Source organism: Apteryx mantelli, chromosome 6 (assembly GCF_036417845.1).
Source record: "Apteryx mantelli isolate bAptMan1 chromosome 6, bAptMan1.hap1, whole genome shotgun sequence".
Classification (NCBI taxonomy): Eukaryota; Metazoa; Chordata; class Aves; order Apterygiformes; family Apterygidae; genus Apteryx; species Apteryx mantelli.
Genome location: NC_089983.1, coordinates 48930832 through 48952007, shown reverse-complemented (window position 1 = coordinate 48952007; position 21176 = coordinate 48930832). Strand labels below are relative to the sequence as shown.

Below are 21176 nucleotides of genomic sequence, written 5' to 3'. Positions count from 1 at the left end.
TCTTGTGTCTCATAGGTGTTGTACAAAGAAAACATAGGGAAAGCAACCCCAACCCCTGTCACTCCTGAGATGGAAAGAGTCAAACGCAATCAAGAAATCATTAGCTCGGTATAATTAACAGAAAATCAGGTCTTAAAATCTGAAGTGTTTAACATAACTGTAGCAGTTTTAATCTATGCTTTCTAACTTTATAAAATGAAATCACCACTTAGCATAAACCCCCTGCCTTTTTGTGCTTACAAATAAATTGTAATATCTTGTATTTTAACACTGTTTTATTAGAACTAGGTTTGACCTTTTTCTTTGGTAGACATCTTTTCTTTACAATCTTTTTAACCCTTTCTCACTACTATTTTGCAGTAGTATTGGGTCCGTTCTTGTTTGGTCCATTTCTGCATCCTAGTGCAGCAGTGGCAACGTGCCCATTGCTGCTTGGGGGAGCAGCAGCGGCCCCAACTCTAACCCTTTCTAAATGCCAGAATTCAAAGCCTTTCTTGTGTGGGGTTTTTTTTTTGTTGTTGTTTTTTTGTTGTTGTTTTTTGGTGGTGATGCCTTTTTAATGATATTTGGATACTCCCTTGTATCCTTTAGGTTTTGTACAAAGAAAATGTGGGGAAAGTGACCCCAACACCAATCACTCCAGAGATGGAGAGAGTCAAACGCAATCAAGAAATCATTAGCTCGGTACCTTAAAAATAATTGTTTTCCCCCCACCTTTAATCCTATGTTTTAATGAAGTAACATTCTAACAAGTTACTGAAAATTGATTTTAAAAATAGATACATCTGTTTTTGCAAATTAATCTCTCCTCTTCTAAAATAAACCTAGTTTTGGTGTTAACACTCTGCTCGGGAGAGTTAAGCCTGTTCTGCAGCTCGGTTCTTGCAACCGTAGGGCTCTATCCAGCCGGCGACAGCCAAGCTTCCCTTGCTCTGCAGGTGAAGAAAGTCGGGTTTATACCGACGGGGTTAGCATTTAAGTTTTCATTGGCTTTTCAGGGAACTGGGTATTTGACTATAACTTAAAAAAAAAAAAAACAAAAAACCACAAACACGCCACCCCAGCACTGAGGCCCTTGGGGCATGGCCTCGCTGCGACTCGGGGCCCTTCTGGGCGGCCACGGGGCCTGGGGACAGAGACGCGTGTCGGCGTTCGGGCGCAGCGAGCTGCTGCGGAGAGCAGCGGGGCCAGGCCTCCCCGCAGGGCCCTTCCCTTGCCGACACCGAGCAGCAGCTTCTCGGCCTCCTTGCGCCCTCCTTGACATCGTACCCGGGGCCAGGGAGGAGAAGGGGGGGAACTTTTCAGCGAGGCAAAACACGCATTGCTTAAATAGCTCTCATGGGCCACGGGCAGCTTCCCCGGGCAGCTGTAGCTGGATAGAGCCCTGCTTCGTTAATTGAAAGCAAAGGTCCTTTTAATGAGCTTTTCTTCTACAGTTTATTTTTCTTACCCTTCCTTATACCATTAGCCGTTTGCCTTTTGTGCAGTGCTGCATACCATAATCCCTCATGACTTTTTTGAAACTTCATAACTAAGAAATAATTTGTGTTCGAATTCTTTTGATATATATATATATATATATATATTTTTTTTTTAAAGAAACTGGATACATCTTTTGTATCCCACAGGTGTTGTACAAAGAAAACATGGGGCGAGCAACCCCCACCCCTATCACTCCAGAGATGGAGAGAGTCAAACGCAATCAAGAACACATTAGCTCGGTATTGTCTGGAAGAAGTGAACTGGGATATGATAGAGCTTTTTTTTTCTTTCTTTCTTTCTTTCTTCTTTTTTTTTTTTTTTTTTTTGGAATAACTCATGTCTGCCTGGTTTTACTTAACCCTTTTAATTTTTTTCCCTCAAATTTAGAAATTCACCTTTTAAAATCATAGTACTTAAAAGAATCTTCTTTTTTGTTAGTAATTAACTTTTTTAATACCATTTTTCCTCTGACCTCTTTTTTTTTTCTTTCCTAATGAATGGTGTTTACTCTAAAACAGTAACAGTGAAGTATTTAATTTATGCGTTTGTGACTTTGGGTTACTTTGTGATCTGTAGGTTGTATACAGAGAAGGCTTAGGGAAGGCAACCCCCACACCGATGACTCCAGAGATGGAGAGAGTCAAACGCAATCAAGAACACATTAGCTCGGTACTGAAGGAGGAAAGACAACCACTTTATATTAAAAAGATAATCACTTGGAAAAAAATCTTCTAATTTAACCTTATTTTATCAGTTTACCTTATTTTTGCTTATTTTTCCTTTTGCTTTTTACCTTTTGCTCTAGCAAGTAACTTTTTAACTGCTTTATTTCCCAAGATCTGTTCTATCCCTTGCAGTGATGAGAACGCTTAAACAATAACAGCACTTACAGAGCGAGCGCTGAGTAATTCCAGTCTTTGATCTGGGGACTTCTCTTTTGTACGCTCCAGGTTTTGTACAAAGAACATCTGGCCAAAGGAACTCCAACACCGATCACTCCAGAGATGGAGAGGGCTAAACGCAATCAAGAAAACATTAGCTCGGTATTTTCTATTGAGCCAATAAATAAGAGTGCATTAACCAATAACATTTTTAATCTCTAAAGTGTGGATTCTTTTCCTTACTCAATTTGAAATAACAGTGCAGATATTAGCATTAGTCCCTAGCTACCTAGTTTTGAAGTATTAAGTAATGATTTGAAAATAAACCCCTTTAATACTTGCTTTTTTACTTCCTGTTGCATTTGACTATTTCTGTGTAATTGCTCTAGGTTTTGTTTTTTTTTAATAGTGACAAATTTCAAATAACATAGGTAGCCTTCAAATCTTTTGAAAGTATCTTCTGTGATTAGTGAACTATATGAGTTATAAAATGTGCATTTTTCAGTAACAGTATATTTTGTTTTAGACGCTGACAGTATCCTGCAATGTATATAAAAAATGCCAAGCCTTCTTTGGCCTTCTTTGGCACCAAGTCTTTGCTAACCTGTTACTCCAGGTGTAAAAGTTCTGTCATGCCCCTTCCTGTCAATGTTCATGTACATAACATATTTCATGACTCCCTTGATAAATGCAGACTACATCTGCAAATAGATGTTTACAGGAACATGCCACAGATGTTATTGAAAAAAGAAACCCTACAAAACCAGCAAAAATTGGAATAATGCAATGATAAATTTTCTATTTCACACTGATAACTTCACTAAAGTCAGTGAGTTGCATGCCAAATATATGAAAATTTTACCCAAAACTGTATATTACTGCATTACTTCTCCCTGTGGTTACAAGGCTGAAAAAAGATCTTTTAGTTAAGAAAAAGGAAGGTTTGGAATCAAGTCCTGTGCAGTCCATGTTTCATAATTATGAAAAAAAATTTTGCTTTACATTCTAACATTATTCACTAATACAGGTCCCCCCTCACCCCCATGACACACACACTTTTGGCCATGTTGGGTTGCTTCAGCACAGCTCGTTTCTCATGACCCAGAAGAACCTTTCTGCTCTGTGCTCACTTCTTTGTTTTCATTTGGCAGGTTCTTTATTCTGACAGTTTCCGAAAACAAGTACAAGGCAAAGCTGCCTATGTACTGGATACACCTGAAATGCGGCGTGTACGAGAGACCCAGAAACACATCTCTACAGTAAGAACACTTATATATGTATTTTTAACTTGGAAAGTGATTGAATAAAAATGTAACCTTAGTTCTGAGACATGCCAGGGATTCCAGCTCACACCAGTGTACATAGAGCAAGTTTGGATACCCAATTTTTCAAATGATAAAAGCAAAAGAGGTTTTGCAGGAAAGGCATGTTTGGGATTAGGCTCTCTCTGTCTCTTGTTGTTCCTCGGATTGGAGAAAGCAGAAGTTCAGAACTGCAGTTCATGTTTCTACTAGAAATTCACTTGTGAATTCACAATTATTTCACAATTATTTCAATTATTTTTCTAAGCTACAGGTGAAACAGACATTTCATTTTAATTTGCAGGTGAAATACCATGAAGATTTTGAGAAAAGCAAAGGTAGTTTCACGCCTGTAGTTACTGACCCCATTACAGAACGTGTGAAAAAGAACATGCAGGACTTCAGTGACATTAGCTATAGGGGCATTCAAAGACGAGTAGTAGAAATGGAGCGAAAGCGGGTGGACCAGGATCAAGAGAATCTCACAGGTAAGCAGAAGCCAGGTTGTACAAGGACTGGAGTCTTTCCCTTATGCAAAACACAAGCTGACCTTGATACATTGTCTTGAAGATTTTCAAGCTCAGCCATATCAATTCAAACCTATCATTACTTTGAGATGAAGTTTTTATCAAATTAAATGTTGCATATATTCTCCAATAGCAGCTATAGACCATCTGTGCTCTGGCTCTCCCCTCCTGCCCAGACACATACGCTGCTCAAGCTCTCTAGAAACAGCTCGTTCTCCACGCTTCTCCTCAGAAAACCATTATTTCTCTTACAGATCTTCGTGTGTGGCGCACTAATCCTGGGTCGGTCTTTGACTATGACCCAGCAGAAGACAACATTCAGTCCAGAAGCTTACACATGATCTCTGGTTTGTTCCTCAGTCTGTACCGTTTATGGAAAAGAGGTGTTAGACTTACGTAAAGTCAATCTGTTACCTCACGGTTTGGGGATACTGAAGTACAGCTTGCTGCTCCACCTAGCCAAGAACACCAGTGTAGGCCTCTGTGCTGACTTCAGATACTGTATTACACACAGACAAGATTTCAAAAGTTACACAGGGACCCAGCTCTTGTGAAAAATTAATGGAAATTGGAGGAGAAATTGTCTATAGCTCCTCTGCACCAGCATAATTATATTCATGCTATCTTTTCATAAATAAATATAGCTGGATGTTTAATATACCTATTTCTCAAAAACCATAAAATTAATTCAACTTAGTATCATATACAAATTACCTCTTAACACAGGGCTATACTGGATTGTTTATATGGTCCACAGATTATATCATGATACAGTTGCCTGCCTGTAATATTAACATGTACTTCCTTTTTAACTAAGTCCAAAAATGCTGTTCCTTAGTATCTTTTTTTACTCCTTTCCTGCTAATTGTTTAAGAAAAGAGGCATTCTAAATGATAGAAAACCCTGTATTAGGCTTGTCTCAGGTCTATGTTATCTGAAGAAGGGAAGCAAGGAATAATTCTAATAAAAAGTCTGGAAACAGTAGGCATAAAAGACAAGAAGGTTGGAAAAGGAGAAAAAAAATCTGAGTATTAAACATAATAAGGGCATCACAACTGTGGCTTTTTGACTAGAACTTTGGCATGGCAGCTCTAGACTGCTTTTAATAGCAGTGGAAAATACCGTTGAGTAACCATAAAAATAGACCTCTATGAATTTGGTAACAGTAAACTGATGGTAGAGGGCTTTGGGTCTTTTTAATATACACACATATGTGTATATGTATATGCTTGTGTATGTATATACACACACACACACACACACACGCGTACGTATTTTTGTGTGTGCATCTTCTTGCAAAGTAACTACATACGCTCTCCTTGCAGTCCAAGCCCAGCGCCGCAGCAGGGAGCATTCCCGCTCTGCCAGCGCCTTGAGCCTCAGTGGTGGGGATGAGAAATCTGAGCCCTCAGATGGCATGGATCAACATTTGTCCTACTACAGCAGCGGGGGCTTCTTTACCTCAACCACAACAGGTACGAGGAAGACAAAACTGCAGTTTACTCCCATATGATACAAAGGACAAAAACCAAAATAAAACAAACAAACGAACCAACCCCCACCCTCCTATCCATCTTACAGGCCAGCACTTGTCATTATACTCCGTAATGGCTCATGGTCCTGGCTTTAGCCATGAAAAAAAGTACAAAGGTACAACTATAAAATCTTGAGCTATGGACATAACCAATGTAAACTGGAATAAGGCAGATTTAATGCAATTAATTCTATCCCAGTATCTTTATTCAGACCATCTCAAACTTTAACCCTATTGACAATTCCACAATAAATAAAAACATTAAGTACACTGTATAAATTACAAAATATTTCTTTCCTTTTGTAGTGGGCTACAAACATGCTAAAACTATAGAACTGCCGCAACAAAGATCATCTTCAGTTGCCACCCAGCAGACAACTGTATCCTCGGTTCCTTCTCACCCATCTACTGCTGGTGTAAGTAACATTGACCCAGTTACAGCAAACATTCAATCGCAGGCTCACTGCAGCACCAGCCTGAAGGTGTCTAGGGTTGGCTTTCTCAGCATGAGTTAGTTGGGTTACCAGGTCAAGCTGTGCAGCTTTGGTGGCCCCTACATGGCCTTCAGCACATGCACTATGCTTCAACTTGCGTTAGGATTGATTGATTAGCTAACAAGCAGGCTTACCTTCTGGGCTGAAGTTCGGTACAAGCCAGGTGAAAATGTAACACCACAGAAGTGGGATAGACTCCAGCCTGCGCTCAAGAACTTTAAAAATAGCTGCTCTTCTTTATCCCGAGAGCAGGCTGTAGAAGGCAGTGGTACAGCATCACCCTCCGTGCAAGATGTGCTGGGAGGCAATACCCTTAAGTTTGGCTGGGGTTAACCAGAGCTGATGTTGTTCAAATACACTCTGAAAACATTTTGTTCAGCTTCAGTGTCACTAAACAACACACAGGGGCTCTAAGCTGAGGTACTGTGCTGGCTGACCACCTTAGAAGCAAGGAGACTGCTTCTACCAGAAAATGAACCTAACAAACAGAGCAGTTTCAGAGGGAAAAAAAAATCCTACAACCATTTCAGGAGTTGATGTTTGAGTGCATATTGAAAAGAAGTTTTGTGATTGATAGAAAATCAGGCTATTTAAAAGACCTGCCAAAGATACTACAACCAGCACTACTTTTAGAGTATTAAAATAAGTCAAAACACAACTTGCCCCTAGTGTCCACTTACTTACGTTTTGATTCTGACCAGCAGCTATGGCTGTCAGTGCCTGCTAACAGCATTGGTATAAGTGTGCCTCTTCTTTTTTCACCTCCCTTCCCCTCTCTTAAAACCAACAGAAGACATACCGGGCCATGTATGACTACATGGCAGCTGATGCTGATGAAGTTTCCTTCAAAGACGGTGACACAATCGTAAATGTACAAGCAATTGATGAAGGCTGGATGTACGGGACTGTCCAGAGAACTGGCAAGACTGGCATGCTGCCGGCCAACTATGTAGAAGCTGTCTAAAGCAAACCACATCTTCCATAAAGCCTGTCTGCGTGGCAAAAACACATAGGCACTTCTTGCAACATAAACCTTTGGGAAGAAATACTACAAGTTCTTCTCAGTGTGCCTTACTGTTTTCCATGTTGATAAGGCTTTATGAACCATCCTCTTGGGAGGTGGGGGGGGGAGGATAGAGGAAAAAAAAAACACAACAAAAACTACAAACATACAACTGCAGAGCAAAATACTCTTAAAAATATCTTTCCAAAACATTTTTGGAAACTGCCTGTAAAAACACTACCAGTCATTGCTCATGGGAGAATTGTATTTTTTCTATTGTCCAAAATCTTTTTACATTGCCTGGACTTGCATATAAAGTATGTACTGAATACCACCCTCTTTCTTATTTATCTATGCTAGAATTGCAATCCAGTTGAATATCACAGAACTTCTATTCAGATATTTAAGATTAAGATTACCTAATGTTACTTTATTGGTTTTCCCATGAAGAGAAATAGTAGTTTTCTGGGCTATTCTAAAACGTTTGAATGTATTTATTACTTTTCCATGTAAGCAATATTTAAGCTTAGTATCTCAAACCAGACAATATTTATCTGGGAAAAAATCCCACAGCAAAAGCCTCTCCTCTGCTTGCTGAGCACTCATGCATGTGTTTTTCATCCGAGTGTTCTGGGGTCAAAAGCTGTTATTTCTTGTAAATTAGTGAGTAAATAAAGCTAACATTTCTGCAGTATGTTGAATGTATTAACTCACATTCAGGAGCAGGAATCAATCTCATTTTGGCTTCGTCCAGAAAATTTTGAATTGAAATAGGGAAAAAGCCACAAGAATTTACCCTGCAACAGCCACAACAGCAAAAGTCAAACCCTGAGGAGCTGTGAATAAACTTGTCAGATTATTTGTATGTGAAGACACAGTGGTTATTTGCATCATCTGCTGAAGCATTTTGGTACTGGCCAGTATCAAGAATAAGCTGGAAATAAGAAAGCACTTTCTATACTGTGTCCAGAGTACATTTAGATTAAAAATAAGTTACTAGTAGAAGTTGTTGCAACATTAACTTTGAAGGCGTCAGTCACGGTGCTCCAGACCGTACACATTAGACCAGCCCGAATGGGGCAGCATCGTTCTTTGAAGTGCGATTCACACTGGCAAAGTCCATCAGCAGGATTGCCAGCACTGGAGGGTGTTAGTTAAACAAAGACGTCGGACACCCTTCCCACATGTGTTGGGCACATCCTTATTTGTGCAGGTCACTAGATGCAACAGCTTAACAAACCCCTACGGAGGCAGGGTTTGGAACCAATGAACGCTTTCAGGAAAGCGGGAAGCCCGCAAAACACTCATCACTGGCGCAGTTTACATTCTTGCTACAAGACACCTTTGTCCTGTTCTTTACTTTCTCTGCAAGATGCAAGAGCAGAGTAGAGAAGATTTACAGTTCTGCTGATGAGATACTATGCTACCTTGTCCTTGAGGACCTACTCCTACCTTAAGGATGCACCGGTGACTGTCCGAGGTCCCTTCCAACCTTGTAATTCCAGCACAATGTTGAGAGGGTTGAAGAAACCCTCCAGGCAGCACTTGCTAAGAGGTATCTGAAATCTTAAGTTTAAATGAAAAAAAGAAATACTGACATTAACAAGTTAGGGAACTATTTACTCTTTTATTTGCACATGTAAGTTCTAAAAACACCTGCAGCAATTCCTTTCAATAAATGTCCATTTTGATAGCTACAGTACAATATATACAAATTAGTTCTCCCAAGTAAAACCCAAGAACTCTCTGAAGGTCTCTGAGAAGCAGCAATGCATTCCATGCAATTAAAATTCAATATCATAAATTATTAACCAACATTTGCAATTGTAAGTCTGTACATAATATACAAAGAGCTCATGTCAAATCCATTCATTTTCCCCACAGGAAAAAGTCTTCTCCACAGAAGGAGAACACTGCCGTAAACAAAACTGTTAGAACATGGGAAAGAGCCTGAGAGGTTTTGCAAAGTCTTGCACCTGTAAGGGTCCATTTTATTATCAGCTTCTTAGTGTGACTCTTATTAAAAAAATGCATGCAAAAATAGATGCCATCCAGCTGTCAAATACCAGGTTCTTGGACAGTTGCCACTTTAAGGAATTAAGCACAGCTCAGCTCAATATAAAGTGGGGCCTAAAAGAGACGCACTGTCAGTCAAAGTTTCAGCAGCTCAAGAGGGAAACAACATGGACAGCACATCAGCGGAGCCAAGGTTGATCTCTAACCATATAGTAAGAGTTTGCAGCAGTAAGAACACTTAGGATTTGAAAAAAATAATAATTTAACTACTCTGTTGGTTTGGTTTCAGTCTTTGCTATTGCACACCTTTATCAAGTTTTCTTTCGCTACCTGAAAGAAATATGCATAGCAATATGATACAAATACCTCTAATATGGAATAAGCAATCCCACAAAATAAAACAACAAAAAAAAGAACACATGATAAGTTTTGCTCATAGAATTGTTAAAAAATCTTCTATAGTACAAATGCACAGTTTATGGAATAATTCACAAATATGAAAAGCAGTTTTTCAGAAAAATCACTGTAACAAAGTCCTCCTTGCTTAGAAGTTATAAGCAACTACTCGGAACTTTCGTGGGGTGGCGATTTCCAACGGGACTGCAGGTTCTTCATGATACAGTTTGTCATGCCAACAAGTTTTTCCTGCATCTCAAACAGCTGGCTTCCTGAATAGCTGTGAAGATCTTCAGAGGTCAGCTGAGCAGCAAGCGCATCGATTTGGCTCGGAAGATCTGTTGTTGGTTGGCCGTTTGTATTCAACACAACTGGTTCAGTCAAATCTGAAAAGGAATGTAAGTAGGATAGTGTAATAGGTCTATTTTGGTTTAAATACGAGCAGAACTAAGTTGGAAGGTTACAAGTTTCTTCTATACAAAATAATGTATTCAAGCAGTCAACACACAACACGAGGGAGCATCTGACAAAGGCACCTCTCAGAACCACAGGCTACCCTTCTTTGTACAGGTGATCTTCATTATACTTATATTGTATAATCACGATCAGCATCAAAAATGGAAGTAGTGGATCCTATTCAGATACTGCCAGTAACACACATGATCCCAGGGAAGTCCAACTTTTAAACTGGACAGCTGAAGAGAAGTTAATTCTGCATTCTTGGTTCTCCAGTTAACCAAATGCTTCAAAATATCTTGTAGGAAGAACAAATACAGATTTCTGTTTAAACTATCAGACCAAACTCCAAAAATGAATGCTAGAATTCAGATAAAAATCTAGGCACCCAAATCCAAAGTGGGTATCCTGGGAAACACCTGAAGTGCCCCCTCTCCCTGAAGATGACCTAAGTCTTAAGTACCTCGATTTCATTTTAACCTATTCAAGACATCCCGTTTTGTTTCTGTGCGTGCCCAGAAGCCAGGAGTTACAGCATTAAGCAGCTCAGGGGACATAGCTGGCTGACATTCAGAAAATTAAGTGTTTACAGAGCCCTGCCTAATGTGTTCTTAGCATGCTTATAAAACCTCATTTACCAAAAACCAGAGCACTTCTCCCTCAAAATACATAGCAAGTTTTTAAAAGCCATTACTATATGGCTTCATTAAGTGATTAACAGAATTAACCACCTAATGTGTTAATATTAGGCATTAGCTCAGTTAAAAAAAAAAGTGTTCCTATTAGAACAAAATGAAAGCAACAAAATAAACATCCAAATCTTAAGCAAAAAGTCTAATAGTTACCTGTTGCAAGTTTTTCTTCATCTACAGAAAAAGATTTATCCGCTATGTTGTTTACTGGCTTTTCTGTGTCTTCAAGGGCTGCTATTTCCTCAAACCCTCGAGATTTTACCTGGAGGTTTATTTGGGAGAGAGCAAGAGAGACATTTTCAGGGGGGGGGAAATCCCCCCAAACCACACTGAAACTGCATGGTGGGACACATTTTAAACTCATAACAAATACAGTCGTTATGTCCTGTTAATAGTGTTGTAGTTAAGTGATCTGTACCTTGAATGTCAATGTTACTTTGACAGATGGAGATTATGGTTTAAAAAGCTTTTTCTAGGAGAAAAAGATATATCATTCCTCCTGACAGATATAGCAGTTCATTACGTTGTCACATTGGCTTTTTGAGTACTAACACTGAACCTTACCTGTTGTTCATGATATCCTTTCAGAGCTTTTTTAACATTGGAAACTTTAGGAGAACGGATAGGAAGAGTTTTGATTTCTGATGCCGTCAAAGTACTCAGGTCACCCACAGTCTTAATATTCTTTGCTCGAATGAGCTGCCCCAAACCTCTTGCACTGCAGCGGGGGAAAGAAAAAAAAAAAAAGATATCCTGTTTATTGTGCTAGAATCCATGTCTTTTCTGCCTGGGATGAGGGGGCAGGAAGCACTCTTACATGAATGCCGATTAACATACACATAAATGAAGGAAAAACACAATGGAAATGACAGTCTATTTGCAGAGACATGCACCTTTCTGCAATTCACCCTACATCCAAAGAATGACATTCTAAAACTCAAGTACAATTGACAAGAAAAAGCTGAATATGCTAAAAAGGCCACCCGAAACAGTTCCCACTATAGGTCTATAAAGTTTGTCTCAACATACGTTATCAGAATTTTAAATTCATTATCAGAAACCAGCTACCTGGGCTTGTTGGGGGCGCTGCGAAGGAAGTGGGATGCTCCGAAGAGAGAGATGTGTTTCAGGTTTACGAAAATTTAGACATGTTCATGCTTAGTGGTGCATGAACTAAGCACAAACGCCCGTATAACCTTTTGTAAGTTTGAAATAGCTGTTTTCTGAGCATCCCCCTTTCTCCGCAGTACTCCCAACAGCAACTGGGAAGATGGTATCTTTAGCAGTCAGCAGAAATACACGGAAAGCTCCAATTTCTATCGCCACAGATCATGAAGATCAGTCTGCTCCCTCGTATCTACTGGGAGAGGCTCCTGTGTTCCCAGAAGCAAGCTTTTCACAGCTTTACAAAGAAATATCTAGTAATTTCACAATAGCTAAGTCCCTCCCTGCCCTCTCCCCCCCACTTTTAAAAACCTTTTGGCCAAAGATGTCTCCATAAGTCATCACATCTTGTATCAGAAAAAATACTTTTGTAGCTTCGATAAGAGAATTCAATTTCTAATAAATGTAATCTTCACCAGCACTAACCCACTTACCATATGTTTGATGTAATCTGAGGTAAAATTATATCAACTGGTGCTTTACAGCCAACTAAGGCCGGATACACACATTCTGTTGGGCAAGGCAGCGATTCTTTGGCCATTTCAGTAATCTTGAACAATACAGAAAGATTATTAAATTAACTATCACACAACCAAATACAGGAAAAATAGAAGAGATACATGAACCAAAGCACTTCTTACTAAACACTTCTTTGAGCGCTTAAATTTAGGGTTACGAGATCCTGGGGACAGAAATCCTTTGGTTGGAGTGGTAATATGCTGGATAGAAAAAGAGGAAAAAAATCTCTCAGGATCGTAGGAATTCAGTTGATTGTAAGATTCTAGCTACCTTAATCTCAAAATATTTGTTTTCAGAGAACTAGCATCTCACTCAACAGAATGAACCAGACTAGAACAATATTTCTTAAACTTACTCTCTAGTCTTTGCTCTTGTAATTGCTTACTATGAACATACACTGTAGTGCACACAGCCTCACACCTATCATAAATGAGAAACCGAGCAGTTACAACATACAGAATACACTTAAGATTCGTTTACCTTAGCCTGAATGTTAGATAAAATTTTAAGACTTCGTGAAGACGGTGAACTATTTGAAGAATGGGATCTAATGACAGGACTTCTCCTATCTATGTCATCTGCCAGTCCTTCTTGATAAATTGGATTTGCAAAAGAGACTCGACGAATCTGTTTTTAGAGAGAAGTATTATGGTTAAGCTGTAGTATGAACTCAAACCATCACCCTCTGGTGAAATGAGTCCTAAGAGACAAAAACTCGGTTTGAAATAGATACAGTCAAAGTTCTTGAATGCCACCGATCACGCTTCACCCAAGGACAGAAACTATGGCTTTCTTACTGCTAAAGGAAACATTAAACGCATTTTGTAAAAAGCATTTCAAAATGCAGTGGTAAGATCCTAACTGCACACTGGTTTTGCAGTGGTGTTTGTTCCCATGCAACCCAAGCAGGCAGATCCGACTGGTGCTCTATTTCAAAAACAAGTTCCCCTCCCGCCCCCAGAAGTACAAGTCTGTCAGTGCTTGTACATTAGAAAGACATCTGCAGGTCTTCATCTTTAGCATGAGATCATTTACAATGAAAGCAAACAGTCAGTAATTCAACACACACATTACATTCCAGAGGGTGGATTACATATGCACAGAGAGTTACGGTACAATACCTTATTAGCAGGTGACAAGGAATCATCATCTTGATTTCTTTTTACACCTCTCTTTAAAATACTAGTGGATGGAGAAGCTGAAGGAGACCAGATACAGCGTGCCTGCATACCATTAGGGCTTTCATTAACTAAAACTAAAGAATCAAGATCTTTTGGCTTTTGAGGTGAGTCCACACTGATATTTTCTTCTGTACCTTCTTTATCTAAGGCCACGTCTTCAGGCACTAGAATTTCAGTTTCCACCAATTCCTTTTTCACCTCCCTATCTTGAAAATTGTAAGTTTCTCCTAGATTAATTTCATCTTTTTCTTCATCATCCTGATTAACTTCTAGCTCATTCATCTCTCTTTTCTCAGGCTGGCTAACAGTCAGCACCTCAGGTATCTCCTCCAGTTGTCCATTTTGACTTATTTCTTCCTTTTCTGTAGCTGCTGGTTGCTCACTGTGATTGCCAGCAACCAGAGAGCTGTCACCAGGCTCATCTGGTGAGGCACACTCAGACAGACACTGTCCCGTTCTGCCACTCTGATCAACAGGCTCTTTCACTTCCACCACAGAGTCATTAATTTCACCTGCTGTACACGCTGTGCTCTCTAGATCTTCCTCCACTACAACAGGATTTCCTTGCAAACTGTCTTCGGATTCTCTCTCTCTTTCCGAGAGAAGTGCACCAGATTCCTTAGAAGGAAGCAATGGGGTGCTCATAGCACACGGTGCCATGGACAAGCTCTCTTCAAAATTAGAATCACCAGACATCGCTGATGTATTTCCAACTGCCCGCGTAGGGGTTGTTTGGGGATCATTCAGTTTATGATTATTCTCACTTATTTCAGTGAATGACTTCAACTGCTGCTTTGTCTTTCCACCACAGCAATCACAGCTCCTCAGTCTTCTCATCCTTTTGCTTCTCTTGTGCTGACACTCAACTATTTGCGAAGAGGAAAGAACATTACCTGAAGCATTTGCTCCTGCTACAAATTCAGACGGAACACTTGAGCTAGTGTCTTCTATGTTTTTTCGCTTTTCAGCAGATTTATTTTCCTCTTCTGCTTTCGAAATTTGCTCAGATACACACGGATTGATGGAAGATTCAGTCAACAGATTGGTTTTGTTTTGTTCCACATCTGGGTTCTGTGCATCAGGTGAAACCTTTGAGTTGGCAGGTCCCATGGCTTCACTAACACCTGTATGAATTACTTGTTTTTTCAGTTCACAAGGTTCAGATGTCAGTACAGTATCTGTGCTGACTTTGCAGCTTAGTTCACCTTTATTTATTTCCAAGAGATTCTTAGTTTCAATTTCTTGAGATGACACCTCATGGCTATGGCTTTCTGGCAGCTGTTCTTTCAATTTAACTTCAAGGGAATCATTTCTATTTTTCACTTTTCCAGATTTTTTCTTCCTTGTGTTTTCTTCTTTGGTCTCAGAGCTATCAGACTCCGAGTTTTCTATGCTGGAGAGCAATCCTTGTGAAGCTCTTCTTGTGTGATATCGCGGGCGTTCCTTTACCTTCTTCTGGCCTACTGTATCTGAACTACAGTCTTGACCTTCCGTATCAGCCTTCAAGCCATCTTCTGGCCTCCTAGCACTTTTGTTCACTTCCTCGTCAACACCCCTTGAAGCATGAGACTCCTTTGAGCCAAAGTCTTCTGCAGCTGTTCTCTCAGGTAGACTGTTTTCTGTTTTATTTCCATTTTCTGTGGTTTTCCCAGAAACTGCTTTCTGCTTTTGGGATATATCATCTTTAATCTGTGGCACCTTCTTTTGTGCAGATTTTTCATCTTCTTTACGCTTGTCTTTCTTTTGATGGCTGTTTTCCTTATCCTGACTACCTGTTGTACTTTCTGCAGGTTCTGACCGTCGTCTTGAAGAACGTCTGAGTGTTTTCGGACTAGGAGACACATGTGGAACCTGATTATCATCACTTGTTATCTGGTCAGATGATACAGTGGTCTCTGGGGGTGTATTTTCTTTAGAGTCTGTATCTAAAGCCCTGCTCTTTTCCATTTCTGCTATAGAATCTTCAACTCTTTTAATTTCTGCCTCTGTAGAACGCAGAGCTTGAGACTGAGCAAAGAGAACACGTTCCGTCTCTTCCACTGCTTCCAGATTACTTCCCATATTGGTGGAAACAAAAGACTCTTGTGTACTTCTCTCTTTGTCTGGCCTAACTAACAACCTGGACTGCTTATTTCCTTGTTGCTCAATTTTACTCTGCCTGCGAGTTAGCCTTCGTATTGCAATAACTATTTCTTCAGGTTCAGGTTTTGAAGAATTTTTATTCTCTCCACCAGGTTTTCCTACTTTAGCATCAGCCTTGGGTATATTTGTACTTTCTGGTTTATCTGGCATAGAAGCATTTCCAGACACTTCCGATAAACTGTTTAACGCTGAAATGCTAAAGGGTCTGTGCTCTGAACTATCAAATTTTTCCAGTGTAATGAAAGATTGCCGCCGGCTTGCAGGCTGTGGTGTTCCAGAAATTATGTCACTCGAAGTTGAACTACTACTGACGTTCGAAGTATTTTCACCTCCTACTACTAAGGGCTCCTTTGAAGCTGCTTCTATAATACTTTTTTCTAATTCCTCTCCAAAGGATGGCTCCTTCAGAATCGTGTCAGCTGAATCCTTTTTTAACTCTCCTTTGCTTTTTGAAGTTGAGCTCTCCTCTGTACGAGTAAGGGACTTATTTTTCACACAGTCCGCGTTCTCAAGAGCATTATCCGATTTGCAGTCCTCCATGATTTCATCTGGTTCATTAATGCAGCCTTCACTTTTTGCATTTTCTTCCTATCCCAAAAGAACGAACAGCAGAGCACTGTAAATTTGCTATAAATACAATATAAAAAACAGTTCTAGTAGAATATATAACGAAAAAAAACAAGGATTTTTCAAGCCACCCTTTCTCCAAATTATCCTAGGAGCACAGATTTTTTTTTTTTAAATCCATTTAAACCCCAAAGAACTGCAAAAACATTTTATTAAAGTATTTCAAGAGGCATTTAACAAACCTACAACTAAAATATTTTTAATGAAAAAGTTGCTATATTTTATCTACTTTTTTTGGCACTGCAGTCGAAGAAGCCAGCTGTCAGTGCATTGTCTACACTCATGTCACCCATATCAACATTATTCAGATATGAAAAAAATAAGGGAAGTACAAGAGAAACAAGATATTCTCAAAACAGGCAACACTGCTTGTTGCTGAACCCACATGAAAGTGTCTTACAGGTTACTCAAGAAGAAGGAAAAAAAGATTCCTGTGAGCTGCTACATTTGGGGGTTTGGGGGAGCTATCAATCCCATTTAAAAAGCACATATTTATCCTAGCCAGTAATCAAAGAGTTTTGCTACCCCTTATCAGAACTGCTGATATGAAGAAAATATCACTGGTGTGGTTATGATTCTGATATCTTAATCACCATTAGATAATAAGAAATTACCTGAGGTTTCTTTTCAATATCTTCTTTTGTATTTTCTATTAAAGACGACTTTTTCCTAAAATAAAAGTTACTTAAATTAGAAGTGTTGCAAAAAAGGGGACACTTTCAATGCAGACACTGGCCACCTTTACTTACAAAAAGTCTTCCTGGCTCTGAGTATACTGAGAAAATAAGGTAGTGTCTTGTGAAGTGTCCAAATTGTTGTACATTGCAGGAATATGAGTTCTGGGGAGGGGGGAAAAAAAGAAAAAAAGAAAAAAAGCAAGTCTGACATTTTGTCTTTAATAAAAGAAATTCTGATGACATTGGGTAATGTAACACACTCATCACAACACAGCTGATTCCTATCTGAAGCGAACCAAACTTCTGAACTCACAAGACTATCAAACTGCAATGGGGAACAAAGCGGGGACTGCTGTCCAGAAAGCACAGCAGCGTTTATTCACATAAGGACGCTACGTGATCACAGTCCTCTCCCTATCCTGCGCGGAAAAGACATAATATTGCAATCAACTACTAGAAGTTCACAGTCCCAGCGACAAAGCAAACTGGAAAGTGGAGAAGAGTTCACTATTCTCACTTGCATTAAAGCTTTTTAAATGAATCTAACCATGCTTACAGACAAAAACACCCTTGTGATTGGGATCCCACTGCAAAGAATCATTAACACATGCTGACCATACAACCCAAGTGAGTTCCCGTCAAGCAACACAAGCAAAATTTGCTTACAAAAACCCACATCTCTGAATAGCTCTGGTAGCTGACTGAGTACAACAGATACTGCAGTATTATTTTCTCACGTAGAAGGGGGTAACTCTAGAACTTGTTTAATTACAAGGGAGCCTTCAGAAATATTCTGATTTCTTACGTGCTGCTGACAAATCTAAGACTGCTCTTCAAACCTAAATTCTTTCCTTCAGATCAGGTAGAGAAAATCCTTTTATTTCAATGATTTCAGAAAAGTGACAGCTTCTATTTTATATTCCAAACGAGTCATGAAATGAAAATGCAAAGCCTAAATTATCAAACTAAGGCCAGATCACACATACTGTAGGTAATCAAAATAAGAAACGTAGGTCAGAGATTAATTTGGTTGCTTTTGGTATAGTGAAGCAGGGAACTCTGTTAAGCTTCAGCTTTTTAACTTGTACAGAAGAGAGAGACATATAATTACTTACAGTAGTTTGAGACACAGGAATTAAAGTTATGTCCGTTTCATATACTCTGCTCATAATAAAAGGGCATTTCACAGAAAGTTTAAACAGAATGAATTACAGACCTCTTTGACCTAAGCACTTCTTTCTGATGTTCTGTCAATATTCTTGCTTTTGTTTCTGGAGGAATAAACACAAAATCAGCAGATTTCTCCTCTTCCAGAACTATCTCACTTTTAGTCTTCAAAGATGAAAATTCTAGTTTCAGCTGTGGAAAGTAAAAAAGCTGGATTAGAAGTGAGACAGATTCAGGTGCAGACAAAGGTGCTTCCACAGTTCAGGTACATCCATCCTGAATGGAGCAGTTCTCAAATAACTGTGCTTCTCTCAGCATTAGCCAGCAGAAATCCCTCTGCAGGTGCCCGTTTACTTCATGAGTGTCTTTCCCCCAACACCACCACCTATGAGAGAGGTTCTGCAACCCCTCCTCTGTGCCCTTATATAAACATATAAGCTTTTGCACTTCCTTTAGTTTCTTGAAATTTAAAGGCCTTAACAGGTGAGGTCACCTTGATACTCAGGATGACTAATGTTTAGTGTTGTTTAATTAATCCATGATTCCTGAAGTACATGGTAAGAGGGATCCCATTTAAAAAACTGTCTGCAATCACCAAAGGATGACAAGAACAAGTACCACAGCATCACCCCAGGTGGACAGTCGAAGTATCACCATCCTTTATTTTCTGTCTCAGCACGCTCGAAGGACAGAAAAATGCTAATATCCCTCAATAGATCTCTCAAGTTCCCTGTTGCTGGGCAGATTTATTAGCTCCAGATTTAGGAGGGAATGCAGGAGCTCTGACTGTTTAAGGACAGTGATCACTGCTGCTGTATGAATCTACCAGGAGGTGTTTTGTGGCTGAATACACAGGCAAGCAGAAGGATCAGTTACACCAGTGAGGCAGTGTATGGCTGTAAGGTTGCTTGAAGAACTTCTCCTCTGCATCAGCATCATGTAAAGGTGAACAGCAGTGAGCACTGACACCAGGATCACACTGAGAAAGTAACATGCCTGTTGAACCTCCAGGAGGGAAACGCTCAGTATTAGTTGAAAGGTGATGCACTGACTCTCAGAGAATTCCAGCACAGAGGAGAAGCATCGTCAAGACAGTCAAGCGCACTGTAAGGTAAACTGATGTTGGTGGTCACAAGGCCAGTCACAACTGGGGAACGCGGAGAGGATGATCCTTCTAGTATCTGTTCAGGACTTGAAGACTTTGTGATCGATTGCTTAAACAGAAGTACAGACCGTCAACAGCAAGGAACCAAGCGCATGCTTGCTGGGGGATGTGCTTCTCCTCCAAAAGAAAGGGCAGCAGCTATGCCCCTTCTAGGACCATGTCAGAACTCAAGCCGCAGTTAACCACCTCATTTTTCAGCATAGGATTTAAGGAACATCCAAATGAAAAAGGTATAACAAACAGAACAGACCAAGAATTATTTCACCAGAGTCTAAACACTTACACTCCAGACACAAGGAAAGGAACAGTTCTGTGCTTGGCAGATTCCATCTTACATCTGTTACCTTATGGATAACAGAAGAGAAGAAATACTCCGCCCTTCATTCTCTAGTACCAGGGTCACACAGATTGACAGTGTTACTCAAAAATTAAACTCTCAGAGCACATGGCACAGCTCTACCAAAACTGAAGATCCGATCCACCCCAACACTAGAGTTTGTCATAACGTGCAACCAGAAGCATGAACCGAGTGTCTGACTGCCACTCTTCCTGTTCGTCAAGCAGCATAATCCCTCCTTAAACCTCAGCAGTCTCTAAACTTATTACAGAATTTGAACAGAATTTACATGAACATGCTGTACAGCTTAAATTTGAAAGAAAAGACTGAAATACTTCAGTACTACATGATTCAATAACTTTAACTAAGAATTCACAACAGTATTAAATATTCTACTGCAAAAAAAAAAAGGATCTGATTCGTTACACTTATTCATAAGCACCTTACCTTTGCAGATGTTACTTGAACATTATTGGTCTTGTCTTTTACTTCACTTTTCAGTTCACTCGCCTGTGCCAACAGAGAATCTCGTTTTCGACCCGACTTTACTTCCATTCCACTTATCTTTGCATCCCACTGTGAATTTTCCATCTATTTAAACAAAAATACACTGAACGCATTGCTATGAAGAAACCGAATTCAAGTTTCGTAAATTCATCCTGCGATGTGTTCATCCTTCCCACTCTCCTGTTTTCTCTAAATTACATAGAGGACAACTTAAAAGATTATTTTGAACAAGCTGGTAGTAACCAAAATTTAAAATGCAAAAACTATTAAGAGTCAGCTCAGTCTCTCGTCAGTGCTTATTCAGCTTAGTTTCCTACTTCAAACATGAAGCAAGTGCAAGTCAGTCATGGCGGGGAAACAGAGTTCACCTTGCACTAGGAAACCTTCTGAATGACTCCCCCAGTCATACGCAATGAAGCGCCCACTGGAGTCAACAAAATACTTACCGCATCAGAAAACGGGCCACTGTCGTCTTCTGCTATCTCAACGCTTTCAAAACCAGGCAGGAGGAGGGGAATTTTCTGTTTGGCTTGGCTTAACACAGCTCTGCTCAACACAAAATGTCAGACTTAGTGGGGGGAGCGGGGGGAAGCATGCAACAAGACCAGCAGACACACCAGCCCTCCAACAGGCAAAACATACACAGTAAACAGAACAACGCCAATTTGTTCATCTATAACTTAAGATCTCTCTTCCCTGTGTTACAATTCATGGCTTTTACAGCCAAGTAACCTTACACATGAATTTCCAGACCTATTTTAATACTTCTCAAACATCCTTCTAAGCATTCAAGGATAAAACCGTATATTTAAGTCATTGCACACAGTTAACTTCAAGGATGAAGGTACTTTCACAATTTAAACATACTACCAATGCTTTTCTTCCACACATACACACTTGATTATGTC

General features: G+C 39.7%; 2 protein-coding genes across 6 annotated transcripts in view; one reads left to right on the top strand and one right to left on the bottom strand.

Moving 5' to 3' along the window:
• The window catches only part of NEB (nebulin), a 146712-nt gene extending 139503 nt beyond the window's left edge, over positions 1 to 7209 (top strand). Inside the window, exons 145-155 of the mRNA XM_067298601.1 lie at positions 16 to 108; positions 592 to 684; positions 1629 to 1721; positions 2059 to 2151; positions 2433 to 2525; positions 3515 to 3622; positions 3969 to 4152; positions 4446 to 4538; positions 5517 to 5666; positions 6032 to 6141; positions 7010 to 7209. Of these exons, the coding sequence (XP_067154702.1) occupies positions 16 to 108; positions 592 to 684; positions 1629 to 1721; positions 2059 to 2151; positions 2433 to 2525; positions 3515 to 3622; positions 3969 to 4152; positions 4446 to 4538; positions 5517 to 5666; positions 6032 to 6141; positions 7010 to 7183 (1284 nt within the window). The 3' untranslated portion in view covers positions 7184 to 7209. The remainder of the gene's footprint in view (positions 1 to 15; positions 109 to 591; positions 685 to 1628; positions 1722 to 2058; positions 2152 to 2432; positions 2526 to 3514; positions 3623 to 3968; positions 4153 to 4445; positions 4539 to 5516; positions 5667 to 6031; positions 6142 to 7009) is intronic.
• A 1620-nt stretch (positions 7210 to 8829) lies between these two features.
• Positions 8830 to 21176, bottom strand: part of RIF1 (replication timing regulatory factor 1) — a 36891-nt gene continuing 24544 nt past the window's right edge. For 3 of the 5 annotated variants that reach the window (XM_067299430.1, XM_067299433.1, XM_067299434.1), the window contains 12 exons: positions 20715 to 20814; positions 20209 to 20352; positions 18309 to 18451; positions 17165 to 17254; positions 17030 to 17084; positions 13587 to 16376; positions 12946 to 13092; positions 12588 to 12665; positions 12381 to 12496; positions 11347 to 11500; positions 10936 to 11044; positions 8830 to 10020 (listed from right to left, as the gene is read on the bottom strand). In XM_067299430.1, coding sequence (XP_067155531.1) covers positions 9800 to 10020; positions 10936 to 11044; positions 11347 to 11500; positions 12381 to 12496; positions 12588 to 12665; positions 12946 to 13092; positions 13587 to 16376; positions 17030 to 17084; positions 17165 to 17254; positions 18309 to 18451; positions 20209 to 20352; positions 20715 to 20814 — 4147 coding nt within the window. In that variant the 3' untranslated portion in view covers positions 8830 to 9799. The remainder of the gene's footprint in view (positions 10021 to 10935; positions 11045 to 11346; positions 11501 to 12380; positions 12497 to 12587; positions 12666 to 12945; positions 13093 to 13586; positions 16377 to 17029; positions 17085 to 17164; positions 17255 to 18308; positions 18452 to 20208; positions 20353 to 20714; positions 20815 to 21176) is intronic. The other 2 variants (XM_067299431.1, XM_067299432.1) reach the window with 2 other exon arrangements.